The 25247-nt window shown below is 38.2% G+C and overlaps 1 protein-coding gene across 1 annotated transcript in view; it reads right to left on the bottom strand.

Moving 5' to 3' along the window:
- The window catches only part of DDX50 (DExD-box helicase 50), a 36945-nt gene extending 12839 nt beyond the window's left edge, over positions 1 to 24106 (bottom strand). The window contains exons 1-8 of the mRNA XM_059397585.1: positions 23908 to 24106; positions 20160 to 20456; positions 17317 to 17392; positions 16770 to 16948; positions 15209 to 15326; positions 14909 to 15094; positions 14277 to 14422; positions 7439 to 7588 (exon numbers count right to left, since the gene is read on the bottom strand). Of these exons, the coding sequence (XP_059253568.1) occupies positions 7439 to 7588; positions 14277 to 14422; positions 14909 to 15094; positions 15209 to 15326; positions 16770 to 16948; positions 17317 to 17392; positions 20160 to 20456; positions 23908 to 23997 (1242 nt within the window). The 5' untranslated portion in view covers positions 23998 to 24106. The remainder of the gene's footprint in view (positions 1 to 7438; positions 7589 to 14276; positions 14423 to 14908; positions 15095 to 15208; positions 15327 to 16769; positions 16949 to 17316; positions 17393 to 20159; positions 20457 to 23907) is intronic.
- Positions 24107 to 25247: the final 1141 nt, after the last annotated feature.

The following is a 25247-nucleotide window of genomic DNA, read 5'->3' as shown; positions in this document are numbered from 1 at the left end:
TTTGATCTCACAACCCTGAGATGATGACCTGAGCTGAAATCAAGAGTTAGATGCTCAGGGGCGCCTGGGTGGCTCAGCTGGTTAAGCCTCTGCCTTCAGCTCAGGTCATGATCCCAGGGTCCTAGAAGGATCAAGCCCCTGGGATCAAGGGGATCAAGCCCCACATCAGGCTCCCTGCTCAACAGAGAGCCTGATTTTCCCTCTCTCTCTGCCTGCTGCTCTGCCTACTTGTGCGCGCTCACTCTCTCTCTCTGTCAAATAAATAAATAAAATCTTAAAAAAAAAAAAAGTCAGATGCTCAATAGACTGAGCCACCCAGGTACTCCAAGGCAAAGAACATTTGTAAGAGAACAATCTGACCTATTTTGGGGCAAGGAAGAATTCCTTGTAAGTGGTACTCTGGACTTCTATCTGAAAGATGAGTAGGAGTTGCTAGGCAAGGAAGACTGTAAGTTTAAGAGCCCTGGGATGACAGGAAACATGGCAAGTATGGAGAGCGTGCAGAATGAGGAGAAGGTACAATAAGACGAAGCTGGAAAGTAAGTAGGGGCTAGGCCATAAAAGAATTCAAGAACTATTGGTAGATGAAATCGGGGGGGCCTGGTAAGGGGAGGAGAAATGAAATATAAAGGAAAGAAATATTACACATGACTTCCAGAGTTCAAGCTTCTGAAATAGTAGTAAGAAAGAAATGGACCATTTTAAGGGCACCTGGGTGGCTCAGTCAGTTAGGCGTCTCTTTGTTTCAGCTCAGGTCTTGATCTCATGGGTCATGGGGAGCTTGCTTGAAGAGTCTTTGCCTCTGCCCCTACCCTTACTCTCACTTGTACTTGCTTTCTCTAAAATAAATAAATCTTACCAAAAAAAAGGAAAGAAACCATTTTAAATCATGGGAGACAGAATCCAAAAATACTTCGTAATTAACTGAACAGATGCTCAATAGACTGAGCCACCCAGGTACTCCAAGGCAAAGAACATTTGTAGGAGAACAATCTGACCTATTTTGGGGCAAGGAAGAAAAGTCAAGAGTGATGTGTAGATTTCTGACTTAGTCTATGGCTAGATATACCATTTAAGAATAGGGAATATTGGAGACAGAGTGGGTATAAGAAAATAGAAAAGAATAAATTCAATTTTAGGTGCCCAGTAATGGGTTGGGGTGTCTGTGGCCAGTAAGATAAACACAGGTCTAGATTCTGGAGACAGAGCTAACCTGAAGAAAGATTTAGAGATTATCAGCACATGCACAGGAGCCATAGGAGGGATTAGTTATACCCATCTATATATGTAGCTATACTTCTTTATTTCTATACTTACTGTCTGCTTGCTATAAGAAATGCATTGTGTTAATTTAAATAAATGATTTCACTTAAGCCTTAAAAGTGGAAAAAGCTTATTATTAATTTTATTTATTTATTTATTTATTTTGAGAGAGGGCGTGCGCACAGCGTGCACATGCGCATGTGAGCAGAGTGGGGAGGGACAGAGACAGAATCCCAAATGGGGATTCTGTGGAGCCTGACGGGGAGGTCTTGATCCCACCACCGAGATCATGACCTGAGCTGAAATCAAGAACCAGATACTTCAGTGATTGAGCCACCCAGGTCCCCCATTGATATCACTCTTTAAAAGGGAAACATGGGCAAAGAAACATAAAGTGACTTGCTCAAGGTTACATAGCTAGTAAGTAATATAACTAGGATTTAAACCCTAATATGTCTGACTCCGAAGTCTGTGATATTAGTCACTATGCTCAGGAAGAATACATAGTGAGAAGATGCAAGGCCTGGTAAGGGGAGGAGATCTGTAGGAATGCCAATACTGGAAGTACGTACAAGAATACAAAAAGACCTCAACAAAACTTAGAAATGTTAGCTGGAGAGGGAAGAAAACCTCTGTGATATCGCAGAACCCAACGTAAGAGAAATTTTCAAGAAAGGAACACTGCCTTACTGCGGTTTTTAAGTCATAAAAAAAAAAACAAAAACAAAAAAAAAAAAACTTTAAAATAAATTGGATGGTTTTCCATTGTGAAATTTTCAAATTCACTTTTTAAATTTTTTAAATTAAATTCAATGAATTAACATATAATGTATTACTAGATTCAGAGGTATTGTTCAGTGATTCATCAGTCTTGTACAATACCCTGGGCTCATTATTACATCACATGCCCTTCCCAATGTCCATCATCCAGTTACCCCATCCCCCTAGCCCCTTCAAATTTACTTTTTAAAAATTTGATACAACACTGAATTTCTCACTTGATAACTAGTCCTAAGAAGTGACATAATACATTTATAATACCGGTGACGGTTTCCAGATCTCCAACTTATGAGTAAATCATTTTCCAAAAGTTTGTGGGCATGCATGTGTGGGTGTGTGTATGTATGCATGTGACTGTTCAGCATTAAGAAAGCATTGTTCTGGTAAAAACTGACTTTAAGAAAAAAAATCAAAAATTAAAAAAAAAGAAACCACTAAAGTTCTTCCCTTAGTCCCTAAAATCCTGTATCCCCTATAATGATATATTACTACTTTTTACCTAAATAGTAAACCAGCAGAAGAGAAACTGCATTGCTCTCAACCATAGAAGCTCATTAGTAAGAAGGGAATTCTCAGCCAGCCTTTGCAGCAAGGCAGGTCCTCCCTACGGGACAAAACAATAACTTCTGCAACACTACTGCTGCTCAGTGTTCTAAAGAAGTATAAAAGGAAAAAAAGTAAATCAACTACCCTCGATCACTTTCACTATTTACCAGTGGTCGTCCATGTATACCATATATAAAGCTAAAACTAGACAATTAGTTAAAATGATACTGGGGAAGATATTAACAGCATAGTCTTTGAATCTCCAGTTCCCACATAAAAACAAGCAGGGCAATTAGGACAACAAACTTAAAAATCCACAGACATATAGGACAAAAGTAAGAAACAAGTATTTTCATAAGATTTCCAAAACACGAACAGGTAGAGACAAGACTTATATATATGGGGCAAGGGGGAGATCTGCTGGTCCTAAGAACAGATACTCCCTAGAAAGCACAATGGACCAATTTAAGGATAGCAGCTGAAAGCAGAAAAGATTTTGTACACTGAAGGGCGATTATAAGGAACCAGAAGTAAGGTCTAAAAGAGGCTGGAGCAGCCTGGACCCTTTATGAACTTTCAAAATTTACACGCCAATGCTTCCTTGCCAGGACAAAGGTCCATAATAAGGAGAAAGGGTTGGATCTGGGATCCAAATTGAGGAAGCCAGGGATCACAGAAGCAAAGGAAGAGAAGATCGAGATAAAAGTGAGGGAAAAGACAGCCAGAGCTCAGAAAGTGGGAGATTTTTTTTTTTTAACAGCTTTATATTGAGATATAATTTACATACCAAACAGTAACAGAAGCAGCAGCTCTAGAGCTATGAAGCTTGAAAACTATTCTGCCATGCCTGCCCATTTAAAGCTCATAGAGTCAGTAGAGCACACAACACTCCATCTTAGGGTTGTGAGGTGGAGCCCTACACTGGGTGTAGAGATTACAATACAAAATCTTAAAAAAAAAAAAAAAAAAAAGATTAATTTCACCTAAAAATGAGCAACAGTAAAGAATAAAGTTCTTAAAAAAAAGAATAAAGTTCTTAACACCAAAATAAATAAATAAATAAATAAACCCAAAACCAATTAAAAAATGGGCAGAAGACATGAACAGACATTCTTCCAAAGACATTACAGACGGTCAACAGACACATAAAAAGATGCTGAATATCACTCACCACCAGGGAAATGCAAACCAAAACTACAATGAAATATCACCTTACACTGTCAGAATATCTAAAATCAAAAACACAAGAAACATCAGGTGCTGGCAAGGATGTAGACAAAAGGGAACTATTGCGCACTATTGGTAGGAATGCAAACTGGTGCAGCCATTGTGGAAAACAGTATGGAGGTTCTTTGAAAAGTTAAAAATAAAGTCTACCTAAGCTACGCTAAGATCCAGAAACTGCACTACTGGATATTTACCCCAAAATACAAAACACTGTATTCAAAGGGATACACCCTATGTTTATTACAGCATTATTTACAACAGCCAAACTATGGAAGCAGCTCAAGTGTCCACTGACAGAGGAATGGATATTATCCAGCCATAAAAAAAGAATGGATGGACTCTTGCCATTTGCAACACGGATGAATATTATACATACAATGAATATTATCCAGCCATACAATGAATATTATCCAGCCATAAAAAAAGAATGGATGGACTCTTGCCATTTGCAACACGGATGGAGTGAGAGAGTATGATGCTAAGCAAAATGAGTCAGGGAAGGCAAATACCATATGATTTTACTCCTATGTGGAATTTAAGAAACAAAACAAACGAACAAAGGAGAAAAAAGGGAGAAAGATAAACCAAGAAAGAGACTCTTAACTATAGAGAATAAACGTCTCGTTACTAGAGGGGAGCAGAACTGGAGGAGAGCTGAAATAGATGATGTGGATTAAAGATGCTCATCATCATGAGCCCTAACTAATGTACAGAACTGGTGAATCACTACACTGGACACCTGGAAATAATTTAACACTGTATGTTAACTATACTGGAATTAAAATTAAAAATGTAATTTAAAAAAAGACAGCTGAATCCCACAAAAAGTAACCAGGAGAGGGGAAAAAGAATAAGCGAATAATATCCCCACAAATCATGAAAGAGCTCTAGAAAGGCACCCCCATAAAACAAATGGAAAGTATAGCATATTTCTGAATAAGCTGAGAGAAATTTTTAAATGATGTAAGAAAGAACAAGAAAAATCAAAATGAGAAAAACAAAAAAATGACATGAAATGACTCAACAAAGAAACAGAAATAAAGACTTCACAAACGAAGACTTTACTGGAAGGAATACAAGACTGAGCAAACATAAGAGCTAATGCCTTAAAAATAGGAAATCCTGGGGCACCTAGGTGGCTCAGTGGGTTAAAGCCTCTGCTTTCGGCTCAGGTCATGATCCCAGCGTCCTGGGATAGAGCCCCACATTGGGCTCTCTGCTCAGCAGGGAGACTGCTTCCTCCTCTCTCCCTCTGCCTGCCTGTCTGCCTACTTGAGATCTCTGTCTGTCAAATAAATAAAATCTTTAAAAAAAAAAAAAAAAGGAAATCCTGAAAAAGTGAAATAGAGATGAAAAGGATTTGAGGTCAAGTGACAAAGAGGGAAAAAAAAGAAACCAACATCCATAAAGAGTCCCTAAAGGGAGAAAAAAAAAGCAATCAGACAAACCAAACACCAAAAAAATTGTAATTCAAGAAAATTCTGCTGAAATATTAAATATATTTGATGCTATAGTGTGCCCACAAAACATAACCAAGAACAATACCAAATACATTCTTTTAGTACAAAATACATTCTAATAACACTACTGATTAAAGATTTATGTATTCTAGAGAAAGAGAGTACCTGTGCGAGTGTGGGGAAGGGCAGAGGAAGAGAATTTTCAAGCAGACTTCCCACTGAGTGCAGAGCCTGATGTGGGGCTCAATCTCACAACCCATAAGATCAAAACCTGATACAAAACCAAGAGCTGGACGCCTAACCTGTGCCACCCAGGAATCCCTGATTTTTAAAGATTTTTAAATTTTGCCCTAAGGCAAAATCTTATAAGGAGAAAAAAAATCAGACTGGAATTAGGTTTTTTCCAGCATGCTTCACTCCCCAGAACAATGGCAAAACATATTCTAGATACTGAAGAAAGAAAATATGAACCAAGAATTTTAATATGCAGCCAAATGGTTTCCAGGTATAAATTTATAAACATGCTATTATCAAAAGGCAGTATTATTTCCATAAGCCCTTCTTCAGGAATCTACTAGATAATAAGTCACAGACAACAAAAATGATTGGACAGACACTGACATAAGAACTGACAGCCTTACTATCAGTGGATGTTAATATCACAAAAAGAGAAAGAACTACACATTATTACTCCTATAACATAGTTTTGCCCTAATTAAACAAACAAACCTGAATTTTCAGAAAATACAGAAGACAGAGGTACATGTTAAATGACTGCACAAGGAAGCAATACTCTAGATTATGGAAACTTGGTTTCTTAAACAACAAAAAAAGCTGTAAGAAAAAAACAGATGATGAGAGCCTGGGTGGCTCAGTGGGTTGGGCCTCCGCCCTCAACTCAGGTCATGATCTTGGGGTCCTAGTATTGGGTCCCACATCGGGCTCCCTGCTTCCCCCTCTCTCTCTGCCTGCCTCTCTGCATACTTATGATCTCTGTCAAATAAATAAATAAAATCTTTAAAAAAAAATAGATGAGAAAGGAAGCCATATATTAAAGAGATTTAATGAAGTCACACAATTTATAAATATTTGGATCCAGATTCAAGACAAAAACTCTAAAAGAAAAAAAGCAATCATGAGGTAACTGACAATCTGAACACTATCTGACATTTGGAGATACTAATTACTGTTAATTTTAAATGTTAATTTTAAACAGTATTGCGTTAAAAAAAACAAACAAGCAGTTCTTTTCTTTTAGAGACACATACCCAAATATTTAGGGATGTAATAATATGTTATCTATGGTTTGCATCAAAATAATTCAGGAGCAGGAAGTCAGTGGGCAGTGGATAAAATAAGGTAATTGTTGCAGCTGGAGAATGAATATGCAAGGTTCATTAGACTGTCAACTTTTGTGTATGTTTAAAATTTTCTACTATAAAAAGTTAAAAGAAGAGGTGCCTGGGTGGCTCAGTCATTAGGCATCTGCCTTTGGCTCAGGTATGATCTCAGGAACCTGGGATCAAGCCTCAGCCGAAGCCAGCCTCTCCCTCTCCAATTCCCCCTGCTTGTGTTCCCTCTCTTGCTGTCTGTCAAATAAATAAATAAAATATTAAAAAAAAAAAAGTTAAAAGAAAAGACATGGACTTAGTATTCTGATCCATTCATTCAATAAATATTTGTGAATATTACCCCCTCTTACACATAGAAACTCATTTTGTTTCAACCTTTGTGTTTTCAAGATCTCATTATGCAAAATCTTAAAAAAGCCTTCTCATGAAAACGAGCAAGACTTCCATTCTGACTTAAAGACCATGACAGGCTGGCTGTAACTTCCTTCTGAAGTAGACTCAATTCTAAAAATGACAATCTTGGGGTGCTGGGTGGCTCAGTCAGTTAAGTGACTCTTGAATTTGGCTCAGGTCATGATCTCAGGATTGTGAGATCAAGCCCCTTTCAGGGCTTCACGCTGGGCATAGAGTGTGCTTGGGATTCTCTTTCTCCCTCTCCCTCTCTGCCCCCACACCCATGTTCTCTCCCCACCGCCCATCTCTCTCTCCAAGAAAAAAAAAGACTACCAAAACTAGTCCACAAAGGACAGTATTTTTGTTCAAACAATCATCCTATAAACTCAATTAGAGAAAGCATGATAAAATACTTACCTGTTTTATATGTGGATTCATGGCCATTTCAGTTACATTCTTTTTGGTCTCACAGAAAATAATAGCCCTCCCTTCAGACCCACTGTAGACTTGAAGGACATCTCCAATAACTGCTGGCCTTTGAGACCAATGGCACTGGATAGCCAAATGCTTTGAGGAAAGAAAATATCAAGTATCTGTTTCATAAAAATTAGTGAAAAAAGACTTATTTTGTAAGTATTTTTTCTATCTGTTCAAGAATTGGCCTTTTTGGCATAGAGTAATACAATTCTCCTCAACCCCAACTTAAAAACAATATACAAATGGCCATCAATAAGTGAAAGGATAAACAAACTGTTGTATATTAATATAATGTAATACTATTCAATAATTAAAAGGAACTAAAAAAAGAGAAAACAATCAACTATTGATATATGCAACAATACGGATTAATGTCAAAACATATGCTAGGTAAATGAAGCCTTACAGGAAGAGAATACACACAGGATTCCATTTATATCAAGTTCTAGGTGGGTTGCCTGGGTGGCTCAGTGGGTTAAGCCTCTGCCTTCAGCTCAGGTCATGATCTCAGGGTTCTGGGATCAAGCCCCGCATCGGGCTCTCTGCTCAGCGGGGAGCCTGCTTCCCCCCTGCCCCACCAGTGATCTCTGTCTGTCAAATAAATAAATAAAGTCTTTAGTTAAAAAAAAGTTCTAGAATAGGCAAAACTAATCTACCGCAGAAAAAACTCGGAACAAGGTCACTTGGGTGGCTCAGTCAGATAAGCAGCTGACTCTTGATCTCAGCTCTGGTCTCAATCTCAGGGTCATGAGTTTAAGCCCCAGGTTTTTAAGTAGGCTCCACACCCACTTAAAAAAAAAAAGAAGAGAAAAAAAAAGTCAGAACAGTGGCTATCCCTGGATGGGGGACTTGACTGAGCAGGGGCATGAGGGAAATTTCTGGGATGATGGTAAGGGGTTTGGGTAATACATGTGTCATGAATCTGTCAAAACTAAAGCAAGTGCACTTAAAATTCTGGAGTTTTTTGTATCTAAATCTTGTATTTTAAAAACTATAAATATTATGTGAACCTCAAAAATATACAAATTAAAAGAAGCCAAACATAAAAAGGTCACATATTATAGGATTACATTTATATGAAGTAACCAAAATAGTTAAGTCCCTAGGGACAGAAAGCAGACTGGTGATGCCAGGGGCTAGGAAAAAGGGAGAATGGAAGAACTAACTGCTTCATGGATACGGGGTTTCCTTTTGGGGTGATGAAGTGTTCTGGAAGTGGAAAGAAGCTATGGTTGCACAATATCATGCACGTACAGACACTCAACTGTACATATTATACAGTTTATGTTAATTTTGCCTTAAAAAATCTGTAAATATTGAGCTCTAGTTAACAATATGCAAGCTAAAGTACTTATGAGGAACTATGCTCATTTCTGCAATATGAAAGAAATTAAAAAAAAGATGGATATAAGGATAAGTAGCTAAATGATAAAACAAATATAGTAAAATACTAATGGTAGAGCTAACTGATGGTTATATGAGTGTTCACTGTAAAAATCTGATTTTGGACACCTGGGTTGCTTAGTCGGTTAAGCATCTGTCCTCAGCTCACGTCATGATCCCAGAGTCCTGAGACTGAATCCCACATCGGACTCCCTACTCTTCCCTCTGCCTGCTGCTCCCCAACTCCTTAGATTCTTTGTCTCTGACAAATAACAAAATAAAATCTTTAAAAAATAATAAAATAAAATAAAAATTAAAAAATTTTAAAAATAATAAAATCTTTCAAACAATGTTGGGGAGAAAGATCGGGCTTTAAAGAGGGCACTTGATATAATGAGCGCTGGGTATGATATGCAACTCCTGAATCTCTAAATTCTATCCCCAAAACTAATAATACAGTATATGTTAATTAAATTTATTTTAAATAAAAAAATTTTAAAATAATAATAAATAAAACTTAATAATGTAGGGGGAAAACTGGTGTATATCCTAAATCTGTGCATTTTAACATATATCTCAAAAAATTGTTGTTTTTTTTTTTTTTTTTAAAGATTTTATTTATTTATTTGACAGAGAGAAATCACAAGTAGATGGAGAGGCAGGCAGAGAGAGAGAGGGAGGAGGAAGCAAGCTCCCCGCTGAGCAGAGAGCCCGATGCGGGACTTGATCCCAGGACCCTGAGATCATGACCCGAGCCGAAGGCAGCGGCCCAACCCACTGAGCCACCCAGGCGCCCTCAAAAAATTGTTTTTAAAATGTAATACATATTAATTACAGAGCACCTGGAAAACAGAAAAGAACAAAGAACACAAAGAATCATTTGTACCGCCTATGACAGTGTTTTGCTTCTTCCCATTCTCAAAAGAAACCAAGAATCTAAATCTGCAAGCCTTACAATCTAATCATCAATTCACAGGAAAATGAAGGTGGAGAAACACATTAAAGAACACCTTAGGACTACAAATCAGCAAAATTGAGACTGTGGGAAATTCATCATTTGAAAAATAATCATTTCCTTTTAACCAAATAATTAGAAGAAAAAAGAGACAGAGGAAAATGTACATATAAAAGATTTAAGAGGGGCGCCTGCGTGGCTCAGTGGGTTGAGGCCTCTGCCTTCAGTTCAGGTCATGGTCTCAGGGTCCTGGGAGCAAGCCCCACATTAGGGAAGCCTGCTTCCTCCTCTCTCTCTGCCTGCCTCTCTACCTACTTGTGACCTCTGTCTCTGTCAAATAAATAAAATCTTTAAAAAAAAAAAAAAAAAAAAGAGGGGCGCCTGGGTGGCTCAGTGGGTTAAAGCCTCTGCCTTCAGCTCAGGTCATGATCCCAAGGTCCTAGGATAGAGCCCCATGTCAGGCTCTCCACTCCGCAGGGAGCCTGCTTTCTCCTCACTCTCTCTGCCTGCCTCTCTGCCTACTTGTGATCTCTGTCAAATAAATAAAAATAAATAAATAAATAAATCTTTAAAAAATAAAAAAATTAAATAAAAAGATTTTAAGAGAAACATAAACCAGTGGCAATTTATTTTTTTTAAGCAGGCACAGCTTGAAGTCATAACCCTGAGATCAAGACCTCAGTTGAAATCAAGAGTTGGTCACTTGTGGGGCGCCTGGGTAGCTCAGTGGGTTAGGCCTCTGCCTGCCACTCAGGTCATGATCTCAGGGTCCTGGGATTGAGCCCTGCATTGGGTTTTCTGCTCAGCAGGGATTCCCCCTCTCTCCCTGCCTGCTGCTCTGCCTACTGTCAAATAAAAAAATAAAATCTTTAAAGAGAAAAAAAAGAGTTGGTCACTTAAACCAACTGAGCCACCCAAGCACCCCAGACCAGTGGCAATTTAAAGATCTTATTTGGATCCAGATTGAAACTACTAAAAAAACAAACAAACCACTAGGGTAATGTGGATACTAGGTATTTCATAATACTAAAGAACCACTGGGTTTTTTCCTACTGTGATAACTGTGGTTTTTGCTTTGGTTTTTTTTTTTTTTTTACAAATTACTGTTTTTTTAAAGATTTTTTATTTATTTATTTGATGGACAGAGATCACAAGTAGGCAGAGAGGCAGGCAGAGACAGAGAGGGAAGCAGGCTCCCTGATGAGCAGAGAGCCTGATGCGGAGCTCAATCCCAGGACCTTGGAATCACAACCTGAGCCGAAGGCAGAGGCCTTAACCCCCTGAGCTACCCAGGAGCCCCTTTGCTTTGTTTTTTAAAGAATACTTATCCTTTATTTAATTTTTAAAAATTTTATTTATTTACTTGAGAGAGCGAAAGTGAAAGAGATCGCAGAGGGGAAGGGAGAAGCAGATTCACGGCTGAGTAGGGAGCCCCATGTGGGCTCAATCCCAGGACACTGGGATCATGACCCAAGCCGAAGGCAGAGGCTTAAGTGAGCCACACAGTTGCCCCAAGAAAATACTTATCCTTTAAAAAATATATACAATTACGTGAAAATGAAATGATGACTGGATTGCTTCAAAGGTAGGAATGAAGGTATGGGGGTTTAGAAAAGATCATTAAAGCCTGGTGATGGGTATATCAGGTCCCTTATAATATTCAATTTCTGTGTATGTTTGAAAACATCCTTAATAAATTTTTTTCACTGATATATTCTACCCTTACAAAATTTTCAGCCATTATAAAATACAAAAGAAAGCTTCCTTTGACTATTCCATACTGTTAAAGTCCTCTTTTCCAGGAACTAATTATTATTAGCAGTTTGATGTTATCTTTATACATTTAACATAAATATCTGAAAAATCCATTTAGCATTAATATATTTTTTGGAAAATATGACATAATTCTAGGGGCACCTGGGTGGCTTAGTTGATTAAGCGTCTGAGCTTTGGCTCAGGTCATGATCTCTCTCTCTCTCTCTCCATATATATATATATACACACACACATATATATATTATAATTCTATATGTATCATTTTGTAATTTAGGTTTTGCCACTCAATTCATTCTCTTTTCTTTTTAAGATTTTATTTATTTGACATAGAGAGAGCGAGCTTAAGCAGGGGGAGTGGTAGAGGGAGAGAGAGAAGTAAGGTCCCCACTGAACAGGGAGCCCAATGCAGGGCTCTATTCCAGGATACCCAGTATCGTAACCTGAGCTAAAGGCAGATGTTTAACTGACTGCACCACCTAGGCACTCCCACATTCATTCTTTTTAACAATTCCATTGTATTTATACATTATACTATTGCTTATTTAGACCATTTTTATTTACATACACGTAACACATACACGCATATCTATTAAATGGAAAGTGACCTATACGGTACCTGTCATAAATGTATATTACTTATATTCCATTCCATTCCATTCCCTTTTCCCTTTTCTTTCTTTTTAAGTAAGTTCTATACCCAACACAGTACTTGTACTCATGACCCTGAGATCAAGTCACACTCTCTGAGCCAGACAGGCACCCCGCCCCCTCCTTAATTTTTTTTTTAAATATACTATTAGTTTGAATTTTCAGAGTGAAAATTATCCACCTTTTCCTTTATGGTATTTTCTTCTGACTTTATGTTTAGAAAAGCTTTCCCTTTCCTGAAATCAAATAACTGTTCATCTGTATCTGCTTTAAATGATTTTATAGCTCACTTTTTAAAAATTTATTTATTTATTTAATTGACACAGAGAGAAAGCGCGTGCGCACGTGAGAGAGGGAACACAAGCAGAGGGAGAATGAAAGGGAGAAGCAGGCTTCCGCTGAGCAGGGAGCCCGAAGCGGTGCTCAATTCCAGGACACAGGATCATGACCTGAGCTGAAGGCAGATGGTTAATGCCTGAGCCATCCAGGCACCGCTATGGCTCACTTTTTAAAATTCTTTTGAGGGGGCACCTGGGTGGTGCAGTTGGTTAAGTGTCCAACTTAGCTTTGGCTCAGGTCACGATGTTAGAGTCCTGGGATCAAGCCCCACCTCAGGCTTGGTGCTCAGCACAGAGTCAGTTTGTGACTCTTTCTTCCTCTGCTCCTTCCCCCCATCCCATGAGTATGCCCTCTTTCTCCCGGTCTCTTAAATCTTTAAAAAAGTTTATTTTCTTACATAAAAAAATAAACTTTTTTAAAGATTCAAACTTTTTAAAAGATTTTATTTATTTATTTTAAAGAGAGAGACAGTGGGAGATAGCATGAAACAGGAAAAGGTCACAGGGAGAAGCAGACTCCCCAGTGGAGCTGGGAGCTCGATATAGGACTTGATCCTGGGACTCTGGGATCATGACCTGAGCCAAAGGCAGTTGCTTAACCAACTGAGCCACCCAGGTGGCCCCAAAATAAATTCTTTTGAGAATTTTTTTGGTATAGGGTATGGGATGGAGATCTAACCTTTTCACCTAAGTTTTTTTTTTAACTTTTTAAAAATATTTTATTTATGTATTTGACAGAGATCACAAGCAGGCAGAGAGGCAGGCAGAGCGAGGGGGAAGCAGGTTCCCTGCCGAGCAGAGAGCCCAATGCGGGGCTTGATCCTAGGACCCTGGGAACACGACCTGAGCAAAAGGCAGAGGCTTAACCCACTGAGCCACCCAAGCACCCCTTCATCTAAGTTTTAACACATTAAACCTCCCAGTGCTCTTCTCTTCAAATTGATCTAAACTGCCCCCTTTGTCATTTTCTACACACTTTAAGCTTCTTTCTACAGGAGCGCCTGGGTGGCTCAGTGGGTTAAAGCCTCTGCCTTCGGCTCAGGTCATGATCCTGGAGTCCTGGGATTGAGCCCCACTTCCGGCTCTCTGCTCAGCAGGGAGTCTGCTTCCTCCTCTCTCTCTGCCTGCCTCTCAGCCTACTTGTAATCTCTGCCTGTCAAATAAATAAATAAAATCTTTTAAAAAAAAAAAAAAAGATTAAAAAAAAAAAAGCTTCTCTCTACAGCTGCTTGTATATTACTTGCTCGGACTTGTCTGCTAACATACTTTTCTCCTCCAATTTATTCTATTCTACTCCTCAATCTCAGACCACAGATGAGATACCTGTGTATCTCATTGACTAAAGGCAAAAAAAGAAAAGACTTGGGGATTCCTGGGTATCTCAGTCAGTTAAGCGTCTTGTCTTCAGCTCAGGTCATGATCCCAAGAATCCTGGTATCAAGTCCCGCATCAGGCTCCCTAACTGCCACTCTGCCTGCCACTCCCCCTGCTTGTGCACACACTCTCTCTAAGAAATAACTTAATTAATCAATTAATCAATCTGGAAGAATAGAAGGAAAAGGAAAAGAAGAAAAATAGATAGATTTGGTATGAACTGGTACCCAAAACTTAAGTTTAGCTTCAACAAATTTCAAATACCAATAAAAGCTACAATCTATCATGCCAGAAAGCTACTTACTTCCACAGTAGTTGCAGCCTTTTGAGTCATTTTTCCAACAAGGTCAACTTGTTCATATCTGGATTTCATGTATTTTTTTGCAACTTTGTACACCCACTGTGGGCAAGTTGCAGAAAAAAGTAAAGTCTGAGGATTGTCTTCAGAATCTTAAATAAACAAAAAGAAATCAAATGCTTTCTTAATATCCATGATGTAGTCAGCTCTTGAAAATCCCCCTCCACAAATTTCAAAGAAATCATAAAAAATTCAAAATTTGGGTACATTTTGAATATACAAACTTCATTACTATTATTAGAAGAGTCAACTTTCAAAACTGGGGGAAAATATCAAGAAAACTGAGCCCTGAGGAAAGGTGAGAATTTAAGAAGGGACAATGAGCAAAGAAATCAGTACAATGAGTTCATAAATCTAACTACTGCCTACAAAAAAAATACATGAAAGAAAGCATAGGAAGGTAACACAGAGTTAAAGGACGCCATTGTACTTTGTTGTGTGGAAAGAGAGCAGATACCAAGTAACTTAAGTTTTGTTAGAACACTAGGGATGACGTAATAATAATTATGAAATTAAAAATCCGTAACTTTTAAATATAAGAAGCATGGCTAATGTGTTTATTTTTAATTAGGATATACCAGTTTTGTAGGATTCATGGATAATATCTTCGACTTGTTCAGCAAAACCTAAATCTAACATTTGATCCACTTCGTCAAGCACAACATGGCGCAGTTTAGAAAGATCTAACCGGCCGCTCTGCAGATGGTCTTTGATACGACCAGGAGTCCCGACCAAGATGTCAATACCATTTCGAATATGATTAACTGTGAGAGGAGAGAAATTGCAGTAATATGTAAGAATCAAATATGTGTTCTCACATTTCTTCAGATTTAAGTACCAAATAGATCTTTGCACTACTACCACACATATCTACTCACTTTGGCTTTGATAGGATGTCCCACCATAAAAACATGCCACACTGAGTTTCCTAGTGATATCTTTGAAGTCTTTGGCTACTTGGTTTGCCAGTTCCCTTGTAGGAGCCAAAACAAGAACCTAAGCAAGAGGGTTAAAAAATAAAAAGAAACTTCTCTAAAGACATCTAAATTCAAACTGAGGATATTTTTTCTTAAGGTACATTTAAAAACTAGGAATCTCAACATTAAGTCATAGTATTTAAAGACAGAGCACACACACACATAAATTAATTTAAAAAATAAAGACAGCACAAATGATAACAAGAATAGTAACTTATAATACTCTTCAGGTCTCTCTTCAAAACTCACTTTCTCAATGAGGTTCTTAACCCTCTTTTCCTATGCTTCACTCCTCCCTTAACTGTTTCTCCTCAGTCACTTAAGTCATGTAAAATATTTATGTTTTACTTATTTAAATGTTTATTGTCTGTCTCACCCACTAAAATATTTAGCTCCAGGGTAGCAGGGATTTATGTCAATTTAAGTTACTGTATTCCTTATGCTTCAAACAGTGCCTGGCACACAACCAGTGCTTTACATGAATTACATAATTCAATCCTCACAAAAACCCTATGAAGTGGCATTATTATCCTAATTTTACAGATGAAGAACCCAGGTCTTAGAGCTAAGTTAAGAGTTTTGCCCAAGTTCAAACAGCTAGAAACGGTGGAGCTCAAATCTCCAATTATGTCCTTCTAGAATAAAAGCTTTTTAAGGCAGTGTTGGAATCTTGTCCTACTTCTTCTATTACTTGCAATCTTTCCTAATTTCACCTAAGAAACAAAGCTCTCTAAAAAAAAGGTTTTTCCTGTTGGCCAACCTGATCCAAGACCACCATGACTTAATTATATTAATATATGTGAATTTACTTAAATATTGCAATACTATTTAGAAGTCTCAAAGAACAAATAGGTTTTTGTTATATATCTATTCAAATTATGATACTCATTTTTTCCTTCTTCACTTTTATTAACCCTAAAGAGAATACAGGTTCTGAAAACATCAAATTTTAGGCTAAAATTTCACGGTCTTCTCTTTTCTCTACTACAATTAAGGCAGACTTCCAATATCCCAATAACATAGGGACTAGCAAAATCATTTCTATAATCTCTTCTTAAAAAGCCTACCAGTGAAATAGATATTAACTGAATAATTAAATAAATGAATACCTCTTTAGCAAATTCATTGTTTAAAAGCAAAGATCAAGACTGAAAAAAAAGAAGAGAAGGTCACTACATATACTCACTATAAATATACCTAAAATTAGACATGCTGGCTTCATAACATACACTTGTCAAAGACATCTATGAATCCATACACATTACATTCATATGCAATAACTACTTCACTCAACTTTACTTGAGATTTATGTTAAAAGTCAATTAATTATTGTTTTAGGATCTAAATTTTTACTTTATGCCACAGAGCTAACTTTTCTATTTTGGCGGGACTTGAACTTAAGAGCAGTATATTCTTTCCTTCCCTTTCCATTAGCGTAATGTTTAAACCTTTCACTGGTTACCTTTGGTGAGCGGCTTTTTTTAATTGTCTCTTGATTTCTTTGGAGTCTTTCAATCAAGGGGATGGCAAAAGAAAATGTCTTTCCTGTTCCTGTCCGTGCTTGAGCAATTAAATCTTTTCCTTCATAAACAGGACCAAAGGTCTTAACTTGAATAGGAAAAAGATAGGATACCCCTCGACCTGTAAAATGAGATTCCGTTGAAATATATTTAAGACTAGCTTAAGAAAAAAATATTTTTATTTGAAAATGAAAATCTATATTCCTCAATGTCAGCCTAAAAATACACCACCTACTGACATTTACAGTTATTCCTACTGCAAAGAGGAATTTTTAAAAAATCGATCTGACACTTTTGACAAATACATAAAATTATTTAAAGTTAAAAACCAGTTAGAATATCAAAAAGGATGACATAGAAATAACTGCAATTAAAGAACAGCTATTTCTCTTATGCTTTCTAAATTCTCCTTTTGGTCAGAAGAGGCAGATTTTTTATAAAATCTAGTTGTAGATTTTTCAGTTACATATCCATTAAAATTCATAGTACCTTTTAGAAGCTTTATTGTCTCTTCAGAAATAGGGAAATTGGAGAAGGCTCCTTCTTTCTGTTCACGTGTTAGGGTCTGCCAAAATGAAACCAAAGTACTAACTGATATAGTTCATATTCAACTAGGTATTTAGAATCTTATTCACTTATCGTTTTTGGGTTTACTGAATGACCTAACAAAACAACTTTAGTTAGTATTTGCAAAAATTGTATAGATTAAATTACATGATAAATTAGTGGAAAACCCTTTTAATTTCAAAAGTATCCCTTCAACTAACAAGTTTACACAATACATTTTCCCACAATACATTTAATTTTTTTTTTCTTTTTTCATTTTTTTTAGAGAGGAGGAGTGGGAGGGACGGGGCAGAGGATAAGAAAGAATCTTAAGCAGGCTCCATGACCAGCGTGAAGCCCACCCACTGGGCTTAATCTCATAACCCATGAGATCACAACCTGAGTGGAAATCAAGAGTTGGACGCTTAACAAACTGAGCCACCGAGATGCCCCTCCCACAGGACATTTTAAAAATGATTAACTCACAAATAAAACTCCCTTTGGAAATACATCTACTACATAAGCCAAAATATATTTCCATTTGATTCAGACATTACAGAAGAGCTATTTGATCATCTAAGTCATACTCACAGATAGAGACTATTAATTACAAGGTCTAAGAGAAGACTATAAACCACCCCCCCAAAAAAATTACACAATGAGGAAAGTAAATTGTTTCTAAAAATAAGTGTTTAAAAAAAAGTTGTTCTATGGCTCTGAAAAGCATGTTTTAGGTCACGAAAACAAAGAAAGTTCCTGTAAGCTTGAAAATTTCTTTAACACATATACAGGTTAACATGACATAATCATTTAACATCTATTGAAAACTTTATGTACTAATCAATGTGTATATAGAACAAAGACAATATAACTACCTGTTAACTTTATTATTGCTATGTTTAAAGAAAGTAGTTCCAAAACCATACACAATAGCGGTTTCGAACAGAGAACTAGATAAAAGACATAATATCAAACTGAAATTGTAAGCCATTTAAGCAAACTTCAAGGCTATTATCTTTTTAAGATTAAAAGAAAATAATTTTATTACAAAAGTAATACATTTTCATTATAGAAGCCACATATAAACAGAAATAAAACTATAATCCAGTCAGCTAAAGCCACATTTGAAACAAACACTCCTCCAAACCTCAATCTATGCACAAATAAATTTTATCTATCTATTTATCTATTTATTTATTTATTTTTAAGTAGACTCTACATCCAATGTGGGGCTCAAACTCACAATCCTGAGATTAAGTCACATGCTCTATCAACTGAGCCAGTCAGGCACCCCTAAATGTTTTTAAATAAAAATACTGTATATACTGTTTTGTAATTTTTTTTCATTTAATAGGATACATTGAATACCTTTTAATAACTTTTTATTTTTTATTTTTTTGTTCCATGCCCAATGTGGGGGTTGAATTCATGAGCCTGAGACCAAGAATTGCATGCTCTACTGACTGAGCCAGCCAGGCACCCCCTGAATACCTTTTCAACATTCTTCTACAACCTTTAGGATTGATGTCATCTATTGCATAGATATAGCATATTTCCTAAAACCAACTGTCTACTATCAGACATTTAGGATGCATATATTTTTTGCTAGCATCAACAATACTGTAATAAGAGTTTCATACATCCCTGCACAACTCATGAGTATCTTCTTAGGAGGATAAATGCCTAGAAATAGAATTACTGAACCCAACTGCGATCTAAAAAAATAATAAACAACCAAGCCTCTTATAATACAGAGCACTGTACCGGGTAAAATCCCAATAAAGAAAAAGCAACTGTACTTCTGCTACTAGCAAGACAAATTTGTAGGGCCTTATTTAGGTCAGTCAACTTTCTAACATATGTGCTTCCTGACAAATATCAAATTCACAAATAAAAAAATACCATATTTTAAAGCAAAAATTCAACATGCTTTCCCAAAGCTCTGCGAAGATTACACATTAAATTAGGCTCTGATGTATTGGCAACCATCAGATTTTTAAAATATAAAGAACTATTAATTACCAAGAATTATTAATACTATCAGTGTTGTTTTTCAGAGGACCTGAGTTACTAACAATTTATGATACCTAGACAAATCTATGAACTCTGCTAGAGGAAAATCGCAAGAACAAATTGAATAAATTCTGTGCAAGAAAATATCTACTCTAACAGGTATGGGCAAAAGCCATGGGTACAGCAATGCAAATTCTATACGAAGTATATTTTCTACACCTCCCAAAAAATTATTATCCAGAACAGACTTCTTCAGATCATTTTTAGGTTTCATTTCTGTTTAAAAATGTAAACAGCTTTAAGACTGAATTACAATCTAAATAACATTTAGAGTTGGTATTGTTACAGAAGCTGAAAAAACAGAAGGCAAAATACACAAAGTCAAGAGGCTTTATGTATCTTTTTTCAGGAAGTCAGATGTCAATTCATGAGGACTGGTAGGGACTGAAATAACCATAAGAAATCCAAGTAGGTGACCATCAATAAGCAATTTGGAAAAACTATTTAGGAACCCAACTGTATAGGAAAGGTTCATATTTGACCATCCCCCCAACCTCCACTCAAAGAAAAAGGCAACACAATGACAAAAACAAGGGACAAAGGAAAAAGGGCTCATCAGGTTTTAGCTGTATAGACTTTACTGTCCAATTGAGGGCACCAGACACTATGGAATCATTATGAAATCATTATGGAATCAATTCTAATTAGCCTAAAAATCCAATTAGCCTATATTTCAGGGATAATGCCAAATGCATAACAAAAAGTATTCATACCTCCTCTACTTTATTATCGCTTGATTTAGGAGAACTATCTAAGGATGACACTCGCTTTGATTTTTTTTCATATTCATCAATATCTCCATTTGACAGATCTTTCCTTCTTGACTTATGAGATTTAGAAAATTCATCTGAAAGTCTATTATTACATCCTTCTTCAGTGTCTCCATTTAGCTTCTCTTTCAGTTTAGCTTTTTTGGGCTTGGGACCATCCAAGTTATCTGCAACACCATTTTCTCTTGTTTCCGATTTCTCATCTGAGTCATAATGGTGCCTTGACTTCCTTCTATCACTCTGTGGAAAAACAAAGAATCAGTGACAAGAGGGTCACAAGCTCTCCTCTTAAGGCTCTAGAGAACTGAGAGCATGATTCCCCAACCAGCAAAGTTCAATCTACCATCACCTTGAAAAGTTACCTGGTGGAAATCCAGACTGGTTGCTAACGCCCAGCCTAAGCCTCACCTCTTGCTTTCATTCTCATCCCATTTCTTGCATTCTCAAGACTTGGCCTCTAGCCCCTCTCAGATCCCATTATGTGATTTAAGGGAAATCAAAATAGCTCCATTCAGAAAAAGATGAGAACCTGAGATTTATAATTATAAATTAAAAAGCAAGCAAACAAAAACTTCTAATATCTCCAAGAAAAAAAAGTTAATATTATTGAGTACCTACCCAGCATTGTGTAATGTGCTTTCGGCTTATCTTGTTTAAATCTTCATAACAACCCTATAAGGGAAGTACAGGTCCATAATCCCTTATCCGAAATTCCGATATCCATAAAGCTCTGAAAACCGAAAGTTTTTTGGTAACTTATTTGGAGACAAAACCTCAACTAACCTGAACTCGTTTGGTGGAAAAATTCGACTTAAACTGATGTGAGGCTATTTATAACCTTTATTTATTCCACTTAGTAAGCATATTCATATTTGATATTAAGGTGTTTGATTATAAGCCGGGGGCCCCAAACCCTACCCGGGTGTTACTCTTCTAAAAATTCCCAGAACTCTGAATTAGCCCCAAGGATTTTGGATAAGGGATAGCGAACCTGTATTACCTTTGCCATTTTACTGATGAGGAAATAGAAGTTCTTAGAGTTAAGTAACTTGCCAAAGACTCACATGCAGGATTTCCTTCCAGTGAAAGTGCTAGTAATCAAGCTCTGTCTGATTTGAAAGACAATGCTCTTTTCACATCAGGCTTCCTCTTCGAATTTTGATAATTAACAAGTTAAAGAATAAACAAACAAAACTATGTAATTCACGTAAAGCTCCAACTGTTACACTTCCACGAAAAGGCAAATATATTAGTAATCCTTGAAACTTTTTAAAAGTTTTTTTAATTAATAGAACTTTAGAAAAAGAAAAAAAGACAACTCTGCAACTTTAGTTTTAAATGCCAAACTGGTGACCAATGTTTTAATATTTGCAAACAGCAAGAAATTATTTGGCCATTTAACACTTCAAAATTACTTGGTCAAAAGTTCAAAATAAATTACAAAGTAGTTATTAGTGGTAGCAACAAAACCACCACCATCAAAATTTTCACCATAATTTACATAAATTTTACAGAATACTTTCACATACAATTTTCTCATCCATAAAATGGAGGAGATGCTGTGAAAACAGAATAACATATATGAAAATGCTTTGTAAACAGCAGAGTTTTACATTAACACATAAATTATACAGTTACATGTTCAACATTTGATCTTTCATTAACTGAACTAGCCCACATCTCCCCAAACCAGGAAGTTCTATAGAAAAACAAGGTTATTTACAGAGCCAGCCTTGGGGTTAGAATTACTTTGGGGACCCATACTTCAGTAAGATGAAACACAGTAAAGTGAGATCTCAAGTCCAAGTCCACCAATATCCCAAGGTGATGAAATACATCATTCCACATCAGATCCATCGTGGGTGCCGACACTGTCCACTTCCTCAGCTTCCATGACACTCTATATACCTTCCTTATCCTCTTACACCTACCCTCTCCAATAGTTCCCCTCCCTCCTCCTTCTGTGGATGCTCCTAAGCCTCTGTTCTTTGTGTATACTTTCATACCATTTTCATGGCTTCAACAAACAGTTCCATGCTTCTTTCCTCATGTGCACTCTGGTTTTGAGAATCTAAGGCCCAGCTCCATAGCTCTACATATCCAAAACCAAAGTTATCTTCAACTCAATGCCAGATCATTATCCGAATGCTGTTTCGGAGCTGGTACTCCAATCTGCTTCCCAATCTTTAGTTATCTTTCATAGTTGGAGGAAAACCAACAAGTACTTCTGGAATATCTACAACGTGAAAGCCACCAACTTACAAGAATGTATTAATATGTAAGGATGGACAAATACATGGCCATTTCCCTCAAGAATCTTTGGAAACATTTTAGGGAAGACACACAAGGGAAAAGTGAGCTAACTTTACAAAGAAGCACGTAACCGATGCCAATCAAATGGTAAAGCTAGCAATGGAACAAGACTTCAAAGGGGAATGAGATTACTGGATGTATATACCCGAGTGTTTCGAATAGACACATAAACTAAACCTTCATAGATAGGATTTGAATGCAGAAGAAGATATAGGTATTTCAGGAGCCAAAATTATGACTGCTTGGTGATTCCACTTACATAAGGTATTTAGAGAGGTCAAATTCATAGTCACAAAGTAGAACTGTGATTTCCAGGGACTGAGGAGAAGCAGCAATGGGAAGCTGGTGTTTAATGGGAACAGAGTTTCAGTTTGGAGGGTGAAAAAGTTCCAGAGATGAATGGTGGTGATAGCTGAACAGTGTGAATGTACTTAATGCTACAAAACTTGCACTTTAAGAGAGTTAGAATAGTAAATTTTATGTTATGTATATTTCACCACAAAAAATTTAATAATAATAATAATAATAATAACTGGTTGGCTGGAATGCCAAAGTTTACCTTGATGATAAGGTAGGAGAAAGTAGGTTCTGCTCTCTAGAACTATACAGAATATTTTCATTTTTTTGGTCAAATGTCAGCCTTCAAATACAGCTTCCTCACCCACCTAAGCTCTGTTTTCTTCTCTCTAGGTCTCTTTGAGGGTGGGGATGGGAATTCCCTGCAACCCCTCTACCGGGTCCTTGAGGACAGGGACTTATTTGAACTCCTTGGTGCCAGCAAAGAGTGTGGCTCAAATTAAGCTCATTAAATACCTGCGGACTGAATTAGAATCTAACAGTAAAGCCAACTTGTGAAACAACCCACACGAACTCCATCACAGCCAAATCCTAGGAACGCTGGCTGTGACACCTTTTTCCTCAAGCCTCTTAACACTAGCTATCGAGGTTTGTAAACCTAAGATCTATTTCCTCACAGGTCAGGATGACGGAGAAGTAACACATATTCAAGGCAACCATCTTTCTTAATCGTCTTCTAAGACCGCCAATAAGAACCAAACAGGCCTCGCTGCTTAAGGAAAAAGAGTAAAGAAAGCACAAATTCCGCGGAGATGGGCTCTTGAGTCGGCTCATCTCGTAGGCTCCTACGGGAAGGGCGGAGGGAGCACGGGAGGCCGGGCCAAAGCCTAGTGCAGCCCTACTCCAGGTTACGGTGGAGATGGGAACGAGCCCGGAGCGACCTAAAAGGGACAAGAACTGCGCGAGGGGAGGCCCTGAGATGCTCCGACCGGGTTGTGACAGGCCATCCGATCGGAGACAGGTCCCCTCCCCGCCCAAGCCGGCGCAGCCCAAAAAGAGGCGCGGCCCATCCTCAGCGCACCTTTTGCCTCTCCTTCCTCTGGCTTTCGGTCTCCTCCAAGGGTGCCTCCAGCTCCATAATGTCCCCCCAGAGGAGTTTCCCAGGCATCATTCGCTGCCGCCGCCACCTCCCTCTGGGCTCGGTGGCCACAACCACCTACGGGCGGCAGCAGCGTGAAAGGAAGCGGGGGCTGGGCGGCCGCCCGGCCAAGGCCTACGTCACTTCCGGGACACGCACCGCCCGGCGGGGAAAAATAATCCCGGATATTCACGATTTAAACTCTTCCTTAGCGTTGCAACCTCCCACCCAATGAGCATGAGCGATCTCGACTGGCCCCACCCTTGTTCTTAAAGTGATTGGCTGCTAGGACAAAAACCCTGGCCAGTCTCCATAAAGGACGCGCGAACTTATTAGCATAAAGTGATTCACCTCCCCCCTTTTTTCCCCCTCCCCCACGCCGAACGCTTATACTGGGTGCCGTGGAGACACTTTGGGGCTTCCCAACATGCACTGCTGGAGCTCGGAAGGCCCTCAATAGAGGCGGAGAGGGGCTCGTGCGCGGCGGGCTGGCGCGTGGACGGGACCAGGCGAGGCGGGTGGGACCGCCACGCGCCGCCTCGCCATTCGCCGCCGGAAGCTGCAGGCCTCGGCCCGCCCATTGCGGGGTGGGGCGTTAACGTCTAACGGTTTAGCGCGAGGGCGGCGGCCGGGCGCTGGTGGGAAGGGGCTTCGCGGGGTCTCCAATGGGTAGGTGGCCTTGAAGGGAAGGATGGGACTGGACAATACTTCAGGTCTTAGCTTTTAGTCGTGAAGTTAGTCCTTGGTTCATTTTAGGTCCTTTGTACACCCCCTCCCCAACGGAGGGGAAACTAAGCCCCTAGGAAAGGATTTACTTGTCTGAAGACACACATTTCAGTTAGAGGCACAGTCGGGACCAGAGACCTCCTCCTCTGAATCCAAACTGGGTGCTCTCTCTACCACACCAAGCTGAAAGCTTTGTTTTCCCAAAAGCGTTTTGGGGCAGATGATCCCATGAAACTTAGGATGAGTCCTTAAATCCTGGAGAAATGTAGCGAGAAAAGCCAAAATGTCTTCGACAGATTAGGTGTTTGCAGTGAATTAAAGGATTTTATTTTATTGATGCGGATTAACTGCTCCTAAATTACAACCTTATACAAAACTGGAAATCTTTTTGACAATGCAAAAGGGTGATTCCTTAGTCTACACTTTTGTTACATCACTGGTCCCGGCTGGTTGGCTTTCTTTTCAGAGCCATTGCTTTGATCTCTTCATGCTATCTTCAACCCAGCTACTCCTCAGGGGAGAACAAGAACCTAATTCAGATGTAGGGGCACTTGACA

The sequence above is a fragment of the Mustela nigripes genome, chromosome 4 (assembly GCF_022355385.1).
Source record: "Mustela nigripes isolate SB6536 chromosome 4, MUSNIG.SB6536, whole genome shotgun sequence".
Lineage (NCBI taxonomy): Eukaryota > Metazoa > Chordata > Mammalia > Carnivora > Mustelidae > Mustela > Mustela nigripes.
Note: the sequence above shows the minus strand (reverse complement) of the source record. Positions and strands in the feature narration are given on the sequence as shown.